We start from the raw sequence: 14,856 nt of genomic DNA, 5'->3' as shown, positions 1-14,856 counted from the left end.
AATATAGTATTTAATTTATAGCTCAAACTCATAATCATTAATATTGTTTAACGAAGTGGCGTTACTTGCAGGATGGAAAAGTCTCAGGGTGTTCAAAATCATAGGAATGGCTGGTTGAAAATATTTTGAATGATTAATGCTACATAATTTTATAAAGTTAACGTTCTAAATTAATGTTGTCACCGAACTTGGCGTATAATTCAGTTTTCAATGCACTGACTCTGGAATCAATATCAGATTGTTTATTCTGCAGTTCTTCTATTTTGGCATCTATCGATTCTACATCCTTTTCTAATTGTTCTACAGCTTCAGATTGTTTAAAAAACAGGAAAATGTCACCAATCTTGTATTGAACCTTCTCATCTTCATCAATCAATTCAATTTCCAAAGATACATCATCTAGATATTCCTTTTCCTGCATTTCCTTTGATAATTCCTGTTCAATCGAATCTTTTCTCATTATCAGTTTTGAGAATTCGTTGATTTTCTGTTGGTCTTCATAGGTAACTTGAGTAGTATTTCTTTTGCCTTCAGGTAGTAGTTCCATGATCCACTATATTCTCTTATCAATGTAATTAGTTGATTGTCTCGTACAGGTCACTATATTATTGAAATTTCAATTTATTACTATGATTTTTTTTCTCTCTTAGTAGTAAATACGGTGAAGGCAATAAAAAAAAATAAAAGCTTTGATATTATTTAATATATGAAATTAGTGCTATGAAGAATTTATTTACGTTGATGACCTTTTGCTTCACTTTGAGAATTCCTGAACAACAGAGTCAACTCTTTCTAAAAGCTCAAACTTTCTCTTTTCGTCACACCAAGAACCGTTGATTGCGTTCTTAGCGATACGTGACCAAACGTTGTAATCCCAATGAGGGAAACTCTTTGCTACCTGTAAGTAGTTATCTAAGATATAACCACCGAAGTAAGCCGGATCATCCGAGTTTAATGAGAAAGGAACATTATTATCGATAAGTTTTTGTAATGGTAATTCTTTAACATCAGAAACAACTTGTAATTTGACGTTTGATAGTGGACAGACGGTGAGCATAATTTGCTCATCTGCTAATCTTTTCATCAATTCCCCATCCTGGATAGAGTTAACACCATGATCGACTCTAGTGGTTTGTAGAAGATCCAAACTATCACTGACATATTTAGCACTACCTTCCTCACCTGCATGTGCCGTTAATTTCAAATCTTTGTTAATCTCTCTAGCTCTTTCGTAACATTCAACGAAAAGATGTGGTGGAAAGGGCTTTTCAGCAGAATCTAAGCCTAAACCGGTGATGGTACCATCGACCAAGAAGTCCTTAGCTTCCTCGATGGTTTCTAGACATTTGGCTGGTTCGATGTGCCTTAACAAACACATGATAATCTTGGAAGTAATACCAAATTCCTTTTCTGCCTTTTCACAAGCTCTCTTGATACCATTTGTCACTGTGGCAAGCTTGATACCTCTATCGGTGTGAGATTGTGGGTCGTAGAATATTTCAGTGTGGACTACAGATTGTTTAGAAATCTTCTTAAAGTATTCCCAGGTCAACTGGAAAAAATCTTCTTCAGTAATTAATACGTTGGTACCAATGTAGTAATAGTTCAAGAAATCTTGCAAATCGGCGAATGACTTATATTTTTCATTCAACTCTTGCACGGTCTGTGGGAAAGTATCAGGTAATTTGACACCATTTCTTTCAGCTAATGGGAACAATAAATCTGGTTCCAAAGTACCTTCAATATGTAAATGATGTTCACACTTTGGTAACTTTCTTAGAAACTCCTCACTAACAACCATTGTTTGATTAAACTTACTTCTACCAGCTTCAAAAACGAGACACCTCCAAATCCACTGCAACCTAACAGAACTCAGAAACACAAGATCTTACACACTATATATATGCACATCGAGACGAGCGTTTCTTCTCATCTCGGGCCTGGAAAAAGAAACGACAGCCACACATACACACATTTCCAATGACGATTCCTCGAGCAATTTTCCTCGGGACAGACAAATCAACTCACAAGTTCAATTGCCACGAGTGTAAACAACTCTTTTCCCTCGAGCTTCCCGTCTTGATGACTGCAACTGGTTCCTGACCCTGAAACGAATACAATAGATTTATATAAAAAGAGCTGTGTTACCCGCACTCTGTCTTGGTTCTTTTTTTCGATTTTTTCTTTTTTCCCGTCTTGACAGTTAGTTTTTTTTTTTTCTTTGAGTTATAAATCGAATCACTTAACCTTGTCAGATTGTTTGATCTCAAAAAAAGGACAAATTGGAAAACAGACACTAGTTGAAAAGCTGGCAGCATCATATTTGTAAATAGGTACACGTATTCTTATGTCTCTTACTCCACAACAAGCCACATTTAACTCAGCCAGCGTCAAGAATTTCAAGAAAGTTAGCAATATGACTTCTGGCAATGACAACAATAACTATAATGACTCCTCTACTATAGTGGGTTTGCACTACAAAATAGGGAAGAAAGTTGGCGAGGGGTCCTTCGGTGTGCTATTTGAAGGTATTAACATGATCAATAATATGCCTGTAGCCATCAAATTCGAGCCTAGAAAGACGGATGCCCCGCAATTAAAAGACGAGTACAGAGCTTATAAGATTCTGTCTGGAACACCTGGCATACCTCAAGCGTACTATTTCGGTCAAGAAGGTCTACACAATATTCTAATTATCGATCTGTTAGGTCCTTCTTTAGAAGATTTGTTTGATTGGTGTGGAAGGAGATTTTCTATTAAGACTGTAGTTCAAGTTGCAGTACAAATGATCACTTTAATCGAGGATTTACATGCTCACGATCTTATTTACAGAGATATTAAACCTGATAATTTTCTCATCGGCAGACCGGGACAACCAGATGCTAATGACATTCATATGATTGATTTCGGTATGGCCAAGCAATATAGAGACCCAAAGACGAAACAACATATCCCATACCGTGAAAAGAAGTCCTTAAGTGGTACTGCTCGTTATATGTCTATAAATACACATCTGGGAAGGGAACAAAGTAGAAGAGACGACATGGAGGCACTAGGCCATGTATTTTTCTATTTTTTAAGAGGCCAATTACCTTGGCAAGGACTCAAGGCGCCAAATAACAAGCAAAAATATGAAAAAATTGGTGAAAAGAAACGAGTGACAAATGTTTACGATTTGGCACAAGGATTACCAATTCAATTTGGACGTTATTTGGAAATTGTAAGAAATTTATCGTTTGATGAAACACCAGATTACGAAGGTTACAGACAACTTTTATTGTCCATCTTAACTGATCTTGATACCGAAGCAGATGGTGAATATGACTGGATGAAGCTAAATGGTGGTCGTGGTTGGGATCTTACGATAAATAAGAAACCAAATCTTCATGGTTATGGACATCCAAATCCACCAAATGAAAAGGCAAGAAGACATAAACAGTCACAGGCTGGTGCTCAGGCAAACTTACAAAAGCAACAGCAACAACAATTAGAAGATCAAGCAAATAATATCGACCCAACATCATATGAAGCATATCAGGAACAAACAAGACGCAAATATGAACTAGAACAAGAGCAAAAGGCACACAACCATCACCCTCATCAAAATAATCTTAATGCCTATCAAAGACAAAATGTACCAAATGCCGCCGCTGTCAATATCAACAATCATAATATTAATAAAAACACGCATGCGCAATATAGCGCTCAAAACAATAATGTAAATTATCAAAGACAACAACAAGCACAGCAAAATAATTTAGATATTCATTCAGTAGAGACTAGGAAAGGATTCTTCAGTAGATTGGGATGCTGCTAATGCGAAAGGATGGAATGAGATAAATTATTATATATGTTTATATGAAGATACATATTAAATGATTATAAACAATTATTTTTGTATCAAATTTCGTTTCCACGAATCAAGTAAATGTAGTCCAAATTACTCACCGTCGAAGAAACCCTATCACCCGTATTTAGTTGAATTAAATTTTGATCATCTTTAAGTTTATAAATGAATAATTTTTCGTTTCGATCAGTGTTTGAATTTGCATTATTATTCACCACTGATAATTGTTTCGCTATGTAGTCTAATGATCGCCCAATTGGCCATATCTTATTGATATAGATAGGCTTAAACTCAGAATCATTATTGTCAATCGATTTGGCATAGATGTATACTCTGTTTGGTACAGGAATCTTAGAATCTCCTTGTGCTGCTTTCTGTAGTTTCACTAGATCAGTCACTCTATTACTCGATCTTTTTACGATGGGTTTTGATCTCTTTGATTGGAAGAATTTTTTGAGTTTATTTAATGAAGATTCGTTTAACGTAGATTTTATCGTTATTCTGGAACTCTGCTGTTGCTGTTTAGATTGTTTTATCCTTTCGTGTGCCTTTTCAGGAAGTAAACTCTTGAAATATTTCTCATTATTATTGCCACTATGAACAGTTCCATTTTCAATGAGCTGATCCTTTTTAATCGTCTCTAAAGAGGGACAGTAATGTGATTCCTTGGTCCTGTGGCTCGAACAGAAGTCCTTGTTACAGAATGAGCAATGAAACGGTAGAAAATCTAGCTGCCTACAAAATTCACAGTGGGTGCCGACATCTAACATCCCTGTTTCCTTTTCAACGCTAGTCGAAGACATTTTTATTGGTATTTTATTTTTTATATTGTTATGAAGAATGCAAAAATGATGAGTGTTGTGTTATTAGGAACTTATTCTTTCTTAATATATATTCGTGCGATGCTCTGTGCTTAGTAACAGCAACTAATCATTCACTCTTTGTAATACTGCTTAAATCCAGTTTTATGGAATATTCTGGAAGAGGGTGTCACCCCGCCGCACGGGTTATAAGTTTCGAAGTGAATCAGCAATATTACTAAGTGAAATCAAGAGACGAAGAGAACAGGGCCATTGTTGGCATTACTCCGTTACCGCACGTGATGATGAGAGGGTGGTAGTGGTGGTACCTGAACTAACGTCTGCCAATAGTTTGCTCCAGTGGAAAGAAGGTCCGTGCCATTGAATTGAGACCATCTTCAAAAAAGCCAAGTAACAGTAAGTGCTGTATGTCACACGTATTTATATTTACTACTTATGAACATATTACACCTTGCAGTAGAGGACCTCTTACGCAGATACATGAGTCTTGCTCGTATTTTAAGAACGAACCACTCGCTTGAGAATAGAGGTGGATTTACGATATGTAACATTTTATCGCATTTTAGCAGTACGTACAGAGAACAGGAGATAGAATATAGGATGGAAAATTCGAAATAATAAGCTGAACTTCCTTACAAACTTGTTCTACATAGACCAGACAAACATATAACAAAAGCACTGTTTGACTATGCCACTGAACGAGCCTAGTGAATCTATTGCTAATTTGACAAAACCACAGCTCTATTCGTTGTATGACGAGAATATAGTGAGTCCAGAAGAGTCATTCGCTGTTTTGCAAAAAGCTGATAATAAAGATATAGCTAACAGGGATAAGGCTAAGTTTAAGTACAAGAGCAAGGTAGGTAAATTCAATAAGATTGTAAGCAATGTCATAATATTTGCCCTAATGGGTAATATCTACAGTTCGCTCCTAGCTAATCTACACGATTACAAGATTTCATTCTATAGAAATGAGCAAAGTAATTCAATCCTGACCAACTCACTTGAAGGCATCTTCTGTGGTTTGATTACTCCACTAATTGATTGGTTGCTGGGATTGAATACCTGTGAGAATGATTTAGTCAAGATTTTTAGAATTTGTAATGCAATGTTGGGTGTTATATTTGGTGTTAGAAAGATTCAATGGACTTCTTCATTGCAAGGCTCCATTGCATGGTTTTTGTTGAATTTTATACTATGGTTGTTTTTTGATGGAACCCCTTCCCTATTTATAATTTCGTCATTTTTATCGTACTTAACTGGGCTATATCATTATAGTGTAAGCAATGAATGGTCTGAAGTTATTTACTTGATAGATTTCTATTTTCTTGGATTGATTATATTTGGCAAAATTGGCAGATATTTATTTAGGTAAATTAAATAGATGTTAGATATGTATGAAAAATTTATAAAAGTTGATAAATCTATAGTTTATGAAGAGTATTAGAGCCACCATCGAGATTAGATAACCCACAATAATCAACAAATCCGTTGGCATCGGCGTCTTTTCTATGGATATGTTTATTGGAATGGAATAGTCATCTACGGTAGGATACGAATCTGAAACGAATTCAATGTAAAGTTTTAATGAATTGTTCTTAGTCAATTTCCAATCAAATTTTGTAAATTCAACCGGCTTAATCGCACTCCAACAAATCTTGAAATAGTACATCACACTTCTCTTGACATTTGTGATTTCAATCGATGTAGTATACAGGCCGTGATCAACCTGGAACAGCTCAAGCTGAGTTATGCGTGATCGATTATTGAAATCAATGGTTGCAGCACCATCGAAATCTAAAAGTTCATTATCACTGTAGGAATTGTATCTTGTGGGCTTTATTTGAAAAGTTTCTGTATTACAAAGGACATAGTTCCTAAAGAATAAAAGAATGGAGAGCAGTAGATGCGATATGTTCATGTCTGCTCTTTGATGCTTGTTAAATGCTATCGGCTCATCTCAACTAATTGGTGAAATATTATTATATAAGAAGAGAAAAAAAAGAATCATTACTAGAGAAAAACGCATAGATCACGAAGGGTCCACATCACAGATAGTTATCGATAAAGGGTGTTTTTATTTACTCTGCAGTAGGTACAGAATTGACAATAATGTCTGGAAATGATCCACAGGATGATGAGTTACTCTATGAGGAGTACCTTACGTTACAGGAAACGAATAACGAAACAACAAGTACGTCTAGAACGGCAACACCGATGCCACCACCGTCACCGTCACCTCAGGAGATAAGAAATACAATAAGCACAATTATACATTCTCTAGAACATGAAATACCACCCACAAGAGGAAATGGACCCAATGAAAGAGGGTTACCTATATTTGCCAACAGAAGAACAAATTACTTAAGATCATTAGTAAGAAACCTACTGTTGCTAGACTATTTCATCATGATACTGCTATTCCCATTTTCAATATATAACATAATAAGGAGTGGGTTCAACTCCATGACATTATCTCATAATAACGACTTCATCAATGAAATTTACACATATTTTGTCTATTTCAATTCATTAAATTTCGATTTGCAAAATAAATTTGGATTATTGGGCAAATTCCATAACATCGTATTATACAATTTCATGAATATAATTAGATTTGTTGAAAATAGCAATTTACTAGATACCAAGTGGAAGAATGTATCGATAAGAATAATCCATTTCGGCCTCATTAAATCACTGACGACAATCATATACTGCATTTATGGGTTTGGAGGTACCATTTATCTTATTGTCAGTGGCTTTTTCTTTGTTTTATGCTTTACTATTGCCATTAATAGAAGATACAAGGAAGTATCCAAGATATTTAAGCAAAACTTTGTCACTGACAATTAGTACGGATTATCAAGACACAAGGTGCTCCTTCTCCCTCCGCCTGAACACATATCCAAGCGGGTACACATCCATATGTAATATCACAACCACTGCATACGCACATTTCACATTAAAATAGTATATATTACTTTTTATATATTCAATGCTTTTTTTCCAATCGTACAGTGAAAGAAGTGAAAATTGGATAAATTTGCGGAGGAGAGGAATCCGAGTGGACGGTAGGGGAAGTTTCAGATGGGAGCGGTTGTACCGTAGTCCCACTGGGAAGCCATGACATTTGATCTACGGCAATAGTAGCTCAACATCGACAACAGCAAGGGAGAAACGTGGTTTAAGTATTCGTCTGAAACAACATTACGATGATGTAGGATTGAATTATTCAGTGTTCGCGCGGGCTATTTACTCCAGACGTCTCCTTTCGCTCCTCGGTTCCCCCCACAGAAATCGAACTGCAGCGAATCCTCGGGGAATCGACTACGGATGAAATATCCATACTTCTCCTGATTCTTAGACTGCGGAAATTCTTTCTTTCTACCCCACAGATCCTGCATGAAAAGAAACATACGTTATTCTCGAATGACATACCGCAATATATTCCCATTTGTGATACCGCAGGAAATGACACTATTCTTCTCCTCGAAGATTGACTAGTACTTCCGCGAGTCCCTCTTTGGCTGGGGTTAATAAGAAACATCACACCATTAGAGATCGGTATGCAGATAGTACTACAATTTATTTCTCGGCAGTTACAAAACATTCTGTAAATTCTCGATCCTGTGTACGTATATAAAAATATTCAAATATAACTAGCATCGTGATGAACACATCACGTTCTTGACAAACTGTAGCTTAAGATTGAAACTATATAATACCATCGTTATTTACCAAAATTCAGCAGATACTATTCTATGCACAGTGCGTCATCCATGGCTTTCATGCAAAATGATGTTTATTTTCCTGTAATAGGTAAATCTAAGACTCCAGATTCGTCCCTACTGTACCAGACTTCTACTGAATCTTCAATTCCTTCGTCTTTATCAATTTCCCGCTCATCCTCTACTTCATCATCTTCAACTACCTCTTTACCAAGTGAAACTGTCGTTGACTCGAAACTTCAATTTCTACAATACGTAGATCCTCTCCCATGCATTCCTCCAAGCTATGATGAAGTTAATCCACTGAATAGACTGAATTTGAGGATACCAGTTTTCGATACCTTCGAACCATACTCCCAAGATGATAAACCTCCAAGCTATGAGGCCACAATACATAAATTCGCAAAAGTTAAAGTAAAACTTGAGTTTCAATCTCCTTATGACAGACTTATCTCAAGTTTTGGCAATAAAACCAAGGACTGTTTATTGGAACTGAATTCAACGCAGTTAAATCTTTATAGTATACCCAAAAATTTAGACGTTTCAACAAAAGAACTGAAACGATATTTTAGGGATTCTAATTTGTTCAGATCATTTACATTACAGTTTGGTAAAATTGGTAGTACGGTAAATGATACATTTCGTAAAAAACATACCCTACGTTGCAGGTTAGAAAACCAGCAGTTTCTTATAGAATTCAAGGACCTGCCGGACATGATCAAATGGTACAGATACATTCACACAGGTATAGCCGTTTCATTGGATTTATCAATAAGAGAGATTCCTAATTATAGAATTGTTCCTAGAAGAAGAAGAAAGAAGAAGGTTCGTGCTTACGCTGATGAATCTAGTAATAAATTTATGAAAAGTGTCAGGAAAATATTTGGTACGAAACTAGAAATACCCCTTCAAAATCAACACCGACGTGAAATTGAGGATTTGACTCAATCTTATGAAGATGAAGAAGAACTTGACAATGAGGAAGAAGAATTTGATGATAATGCCACCCTATCCTCGCAGGATTCAGGAGAATCATCACATTCTGTGAAAAAGTGGAATCCATCTTATAGAATACTACCACAGAAGAAGCAAATAGACCAACAATTACGTTGTATCAAACCATTCAGTGAGCGTTATCGTTGGTTTGGTAAAATTGTCACCGTAAAAGTCTCGCCTCCAAATTACCAAACAAATAATCAGGTACGAAATGATAAAAACCATTATTTGAGCTATTACATTGTAACGCAAAATGGACTAGTGAACTCAAATTCAAAAGTTTTTGATACTTGGAATCAATTATATAACGGCACCTAAGTAATTAAATCTATATTCATATCCAGAACGGTACACATATACATACACATATTACGATGAATGAGACTAGGCGATTCACATCTGCAACATTAAAATCATCTACATCATATAGAGACTTACTAATCTTCGGTATATGTTCATCTATGTTTTCATTCAGAAGTTTCCGTGTGTAAGGTATGCTTAGTGTTATTAACGAACCCAGCACTACCAATATCACCAAGACTTTTATTAAAGCTAACACGCTAATTCCGGTGTATCCTAGTTTATGTACTTTTGGGCCCTTCGTATTAGTTTTGTCCATGCTATTTGTCGCAAGATCCTTGAGCTTAGCTGAAACGAAGAGTCCTTTCTAATTGAGGCAAACGGTTTATCATTTCTATGCATCCAAAATATCGCCATAATTTTGGCAATATACACCCATACAACACATACGACTCTATGAATAAAAGCTTGCCGTTATTAAATGACTAGACGACCAAGTGAAGTAGGGAACCATACGCTAGAAGGCTTATATAATTAATGCTATATCTAGTCCATACTCCTCTTCTATGGACCACCAACTCCTTCCCTCTTGCCAACACCTTTTCATGATTTCTTTAGCAATTATTGCACCACATACTCCCATCTTTGATATAGACTCAAGTCTCTCGAGATATACGTCTCTATATGATTTGGTTGTATCACTTAACAACTCACAACCGCAACAAAACAAGCATGGTAATATCGACGGCAGCATTGATGAATCTGCTGGAATGCATGCTTCAATGACAGCTGTAACTTTAAGCAGGATATCATCCACTGCTTTACTATCATTGCATAGATAAAGAGTCCTTCTTTTTGTTTGTAAGGAACCAGTGAGGCCAAATATCTGGTTCGTGGCTGACAATATCTCATCTTCATGTAAATAATGTTCTTTTTCTAATTTGCCTAAATGTGCATCTAACTCATAATCTAGTTCAACAACTTTTCGGAAGACTTCATCAGATAATCCATCTTCTCTGTCATATAAACGTAGTAGTTTTGTGAGGTTATATGTAAGTGACAATATCTTTGTATCAAAACCTAGGTCGGAGTCAATCTGCTGATTTTCCGTTGCATCCAAAGAAGTTGTAATATTTTTAATATAATTATCAATAAAACTGACACATTGGTTCTTAATTTCAATTTGTCGGTACGAAGTCATGGAGGTTACGACGAGGCATCGAATGTAACGATTCAAAAGATTTAATACCACATCTGTCTGACTTCCTGGTATACTGCTGTCAATACATAAGTCAACAACAACACAGGAGATATCTGTCAAATATTCTCTCCAGTATAAATAGGTGACTGAAAAGAGAGTTTCGCATGTTGCCAAAATAATATTGCTTGCGACTTTATGAGGTGCAGAAATTTTATTACCGGAAATATCTTCTCTTATCTTGTCAAGTAACGGCACTGCACTTATACTATCCATCTTGTGGCTTGGCAACAAAACTTTCTTTACGTCTGGGGATTGAGATAGCTTTGAAAATTCAGTGAACTTTTGGTTTTTGGTAAAGAGCTGTTCATCCAAATAAAAACTCTCATGGTTAAGTCTTCTACTTTCATGAATTGATGCAAATGCTAGAGCTAAGTTTAACAACGTGCTACAACGAAAAGAAGCGTCAAGGAGGTAATCGCTGAATGAATGTTTAATGGGTTTGGATTTCGAAGTAGCAGAAAATAAAAAGCGACTTTCTTCAGAAAAGAATTTGAACGAACCATGACATTTGTATTGTTTCTTCAAAGACACAGACTGAGTACTTGATGGAGATAAGTCTGTGAAATTCAACAATGATGATTTTGGATCCAGGCGTTGGTCGATATATCTTATCTGTCTGATAGAATTAGACAATTCTTGCTTTTTTATTGATCTAATTCTGTGTTTTCTATTAAGTATTTCATGATGAACTTTTTCTATACCAAGAGAAATATCTTTCTGAGCAGTTTCCCGAATAACAGACTTCTTAGGTTTGTAACTTTCAGAACACCCATTTTTTATTATCACAACGCCATCTCTAACTTCGGTATTTGGAAGTGCCACAGCTTTACATTTTTCTAAATTTCTAAAAGGCCTTCCTCCCCATTTCAAATCAATTGTGTAATCGCAGTCAGCAAAGTTCTTTTTCTGACACACAAGACACTTAGGCTTTGTCTCATCACATCTAATTTTAGACTTTTTGCAACGCCTGCATCCGGTTCTTCTTCTTGTAATTTTCCGTACTGATTCTGTCATCTTGATTGTTTTTTCCTTGACTTACAGATATATCACCATCTATGTAAAACGAACCTGAACCATTGAATAAAGATGTACTATTACTTTTAATAAGCTTGATTCCACCAAGGTTCACACAATAAATGTAATGATCAACATCATATTCTTAAATAATCCATCTCTTAAGAAATACAACGTCGTGATTCGGTCCGAAACTTTCTGTGGCTCGGTCCGACAACTTTTGGCACATTTGAAAAGTGTCACTCGAAGCCAAAAATAGCAATAATAATAGTAATCCATGCGATCTATGCAATTGAGACGTTAAGCCGGCCACTTCCACCAGATCTGGGAAACATAAAGTCCCCTCTTGAATGCTATTCTCAATGAGATACGTAGCACCACCATGAATTATAATGTGTTCTGAAAACATATAGGGAAACTAAGAACAACCCCAAATCCTCTCAGACAAGAGCTATTCATACATGGTATTATGCTGAATAGTTGATATATCCGCGGCCATAAAGTATCCTGAAGGTTATGTTCTAATATCTGCTCGAGTAAAATATTGGTATCAACCCCATATACCCTCTTATTAGATACCTAGTTGTCTACTAAAATTTTTACTTGCACTCATAGCTCAGCTTACTCATTCTAAAGCGATTTGAACTCTCTTGCAATAGGATTAAAGGGTCCCAAGCACTAGAGCCGCCCTCTAAACCGACATAACGTTTATGTTTGCATGTAGTTTACACAGCGGCTGACAGATACATCTAATGCCATATGCCCTCCATTGGCAAGCACTCTTCCAATAAAAGCCCTAAACTTGAGCTCACTCACTACTACAAATCTTACTTCTTGGCTACATATGTGCCCTTCGGAAAATACTCATTGTTGTACTCGAGGTGAAAAAAAAAGTTTTGTGAGATGCGAATGCTCTATATTAGTGATATTAGTTGAATCGACAGTCTATTACAGTTAAGTGGTTCAAGATGAGTCCTAAAAGATCGTTAAAAGATATTCTAGACTCAGAATATGTTGAAAATAGCGATGAAGAAGACTTAATACATGCAGATATCGAGGAAAACCAAGATGGAGATGAAGTAATCGATCCATCGTTGTGTATCGAATGTAAAGATATGAAAACTGAGATCATTTGTAAAGATTGCGATGAACAGTTTTGCGTGGTCTGTTTTGAAATGATTCATAGAGGTGGTAAACGTCGTTTGCACGAGTATGTCAAGTTATCACAAAAGGACGAATCACTACCTGAGAATGAAATTGCACAGCAACAAATACAAGATGCTACAAATGACAAACCAAGTGATAATCTAGAAAGTGAGGATCCTCCAATGAGAAAGACCGTTGATTCAGTGGATGAAAGACTTTTGAAGCTTTTGAAAGACAACTCTGCATTCATCCCCATGAGATTAACCCATGAAGAAAGACATTTGTTGCGTCTATTAGAAGCTGCTTTAAAAGTCTCGGAATATACCGACAGAGTTGATATCTTATCCTACAAATCCAAGTCTAGAAGAATAGTAGAACAACTAAGAGAAGTGTGCTCAGTCTTAACTGGTCTTGTCATTGCGTCTGATATCAAAGTGGGCAAAAAGTTATTAGAGATGAAAAACTTCTCTGATAATGCCAAATGGTTTCAAGATGTTTTCGAAATTGGGAGACGTTACAAAATTATGAATCCTGAAAGAATGAGAGATACATATGGGAAATTGTGTTATATGGTCATGGATTCTCGCTTACCACAGATCGAAGACAACATGGAATTCCACTTATTCAAACCAATCAAGACAGTAGATTCATTTTTATCTTCTAGAGAGGGAGCTGAAAAGGCTAAAGGACTTTTTAATGATAGACTCACTTTATATGCAACTTCTCATATCTCTCCCGTTGGAAGGACTAGAACTCAAATCAGTAGATTAATCAAGCAAAAAGAAAACGCTATCGAAAATATCGCCTCAAAATATAGCGACAAGTCTTACTCCAAAGAAGATATTCGTCAAGTTTTGTACTCCATTGGTGATTATAACGCTTATGTTAATATGAATAGAAAACCAGTTATGAGAATGTTAGAAAGACTAGAAGTGTTCCATCAACCAGAGATTGCGGGCAAATATTCTATCGGGATTCAGTATGGAAGGGACGGTGCGAGACTTACACATGACCATGAAAGACAATGGCACTACGTACAGCAGTCATTAACTTTATGGTCTGTCATACAAAGAGAAATGGTCCGTCTTTGGTATATTGCTGATTCTGACTTATTTGATGGCTCACAATATAGACTTGCATCAACGGATCAGGGCTTGAATCGTATTAAAGCCTGCCCAAGCATATACAAAGAAATGCACAAAATTTTATCTGAGTGTCGTTCCAAGACGGAGACTTGGGTGGGCTCTTCTGTTGTCCATTTGGGTGATGATGCTGTTCCAAATGCCCTATTTTTCCTAGACAAATATACTCAAATTCCGAGTATTTTGATACCATTTGACCAGACGCTTTTGAAAATCAATGATTTGATTAAGAACGACCCATACTTATTGGAATATATAAATAAAGAATATGGCTCAGTTGATGATATGAAATTAACTATATTGCAAGATGCATTTGCTCATATGTTTGATGGCTCTGGTGCTGATAATTTCTATATGAGTGGGTCCTGTATCGATGGTAGATTAACCTCCGCATGGAACCATTGTAATGAAATCTCGAAAAGAAAATACTTTAATATATTTTTGCTGACCGGATTCAATGGCTTTAATGGGGCGGAGGGATTTTAACCGGTACACAAGTATATATTTATGGCTCAAGAGGTTTTTATTTATAGATTATTTTGAACAACCAAATTTTTATTACGAAATACTTAAAATACTCTAAATATACACAACGATGCTA

The 14,856-nt window shown here is 36.0% G+C and overlaps 10 protein-coding genes across 10 annotated transcripts; 5 read left to right on the top strand and 5 right to left on the bottom strand.

The window, feature by feature from the left end:
• Positions 1-157: 157 nt before the first annotated feature.
• Positions 158-547, bottom strand: GIM3 (tubulin-binding prefolding complex subunit GIM3; the record flags this gene model as incomplete). The annotated part of the gene is made up of 1 exon (XM_003955254.1): positions 158-547. One exon carries the CDS (start codon positions 545-547, stop codon positions 158-160), a length of 390 nt encoding a protein of 129 aa, XP_003955303.1.
• Positions 548-754: 207 nt separating this feature from the next.
• On the bottom strand, positions 755-1,801 carry AAH1 (adenine deaminase; the record flags this gene model as incomplete). Its single annotated transcript, XM_003955253.1, has 1 exon — positions 755-1,801. The coding sequence occupies one exon, from the start codon at positions 1,799-1,801 to the stop codon at positions 755-757; it is 1,047 nt and encodes a 348-aa protein (XP_003955302.1).
• Positions 1,802-2,347: 546 nt separating this feature from the next.
• Positions 2,348-3,817, top strand: YCK2 (serine/threonine protein kinase YCK2; the record flags this gene model as incomplete). The annotated part of the gene is made up of 1 exon (XM_003955252.1): positions 2,348-3,817. The coding sequence occupies one exon, from the start codon at positions 2,348-2,350 to the stop codon at positions 3,815-3,817; it is 1,470 nt and encodes a 489-aa protein (XP_003955301.1).
• Positions 3,818-3,900: 83 nt separating this feature from the next.
• On the bottom strand, positions 3,901-4,650 carry CUZ1 (Cuz1p; the record flags this gene model as incomplete). Its single annotated transcript, XM_003955251.1, has 1 exon — positions 3,901-4,650. The coding sequence occupies one exon, from the start codon at positions 4,648-4,650 to the stop codon at positions 3,901-3,903; it is 750 nt and encodes a 249-aa protein (XP_003955300.1).
• A 706-nt stretch (positions 4,651-5,356) lies between these two features.
• On the top strand, positions 5,357-6,043 carry NSG2 (Nsg2p; the record flags this gene model as incomplete). The annotated part of the gene is made up of 1 exon (XM_003955250.1): positions 5,357-6,043. One exon carries the CDS (start codon positions 5,357-5,359, stop codon positions 6,041-6,043), a length of 687 nt encoding a protein of 228 aa, XP_003955299.1.
• A 12-nt stretch (positions 6,044-6,055) lies between these two features.
• On the bottom strand, positions 6,056-6,589 carry PGA1 (Pga1p; the record flags this gene model as incomplete). Its single annotated transcript, XM_003955249.1, has 1 exon — positions 6,056-6,589. The coding sequence occupies one exon, from the start codon at positions 6,587-6,589 to the stop codon at positions 6,056-6,058; it is 534 nt and encodes a 177-aa protein (XP_003955298.1).
• Positions 6,590-6,780: 191 nt separating this feature from the next.
• ASI2 (Asi2p) lies at positions 6,781-7,521 on the top strand (the record flags this gene model as incomplete). Its single annotated transcript, XM_003955248.1, has 1 exon — positions 6,781-7,521. The coding sequence occupies one exon, from the start codon at positions 6,781-6,783 to the stop codon at positions 7,519-7,521; it is 741 nt and encodes a 246-aa protein (XP_003955297.1).
• Positions 7,522-8,429: 908 nt separating this feature from the next.
• Positions 8,430-9,710, top strand: KAFR0A07270 (uncharacterized protein; the record flags this gene model as incomplete). Its single annotated transcript, XM_003955247.1, has 1 exon — positions 8,430-9,710. One exon carries the CDS (start codon positions 8,430-8,432, stop codon positions 9,708-9,710), a length of 1,281 nt encoding a protein of 426 aa, XP_003955296.1.
• A 508-nt stretch (positions 9,711-10,218) lies between these two features.
• On the bottom strand, positions 10,219-11,967 carry KAFR0A07260 (Zn(II)2Cys6 transcription factor; the record flags this gene model as incomplete). The annotated part of the gene is made up of 1 exon (XM_003955246.1): positions 10,219-11,967. One exon carries the CDS (start codon positions 11,965-11,967, stop codon positions 10,219-10,221), a length of 1,749 nt encoding a protein of 582 aa, XP_003955295.1.
• Positions 11,968-12,935: 968 nt separating this feature from the next.
• Positions 12,936-14,741, top strand: KAFR0A07250 (uncharacterized protein; the record flags this gene model as incomplete). The annotated part of the gene is made up of 1 exon (XM_003955245.1): positions 12,936-14,741. The coding sequence occupies one exon, from the start codon at positions 12,936-12,938 to the stop codon at positions 14,739-14,741; it is 1,806 nt and encodes a 601-aa protein (XP_003955294.1).
• Between the last annotated feature and the right edge of the window lie 115 nt (positions 14,742-14,856).

This window comes from Kazachstania africana, chromosome 1 (genome assembly GCF_000304475.1).
Source record: "Kazachstania africana CBS 2517 chromosome 1, complete genome".
Taxonomy (NCBI): Eukaryota; Fungi; Ascomycota; class Saccharomycetes; order Saccharomycetales; family Saccharomycetaceae; genus Kazachstania; species Kazachstania africana.
The sequence above is the reverse complement of the archived record's forward strand: the minus strand, read 5'-3'. Positions and strand labels throughout refer to the sequence as shown.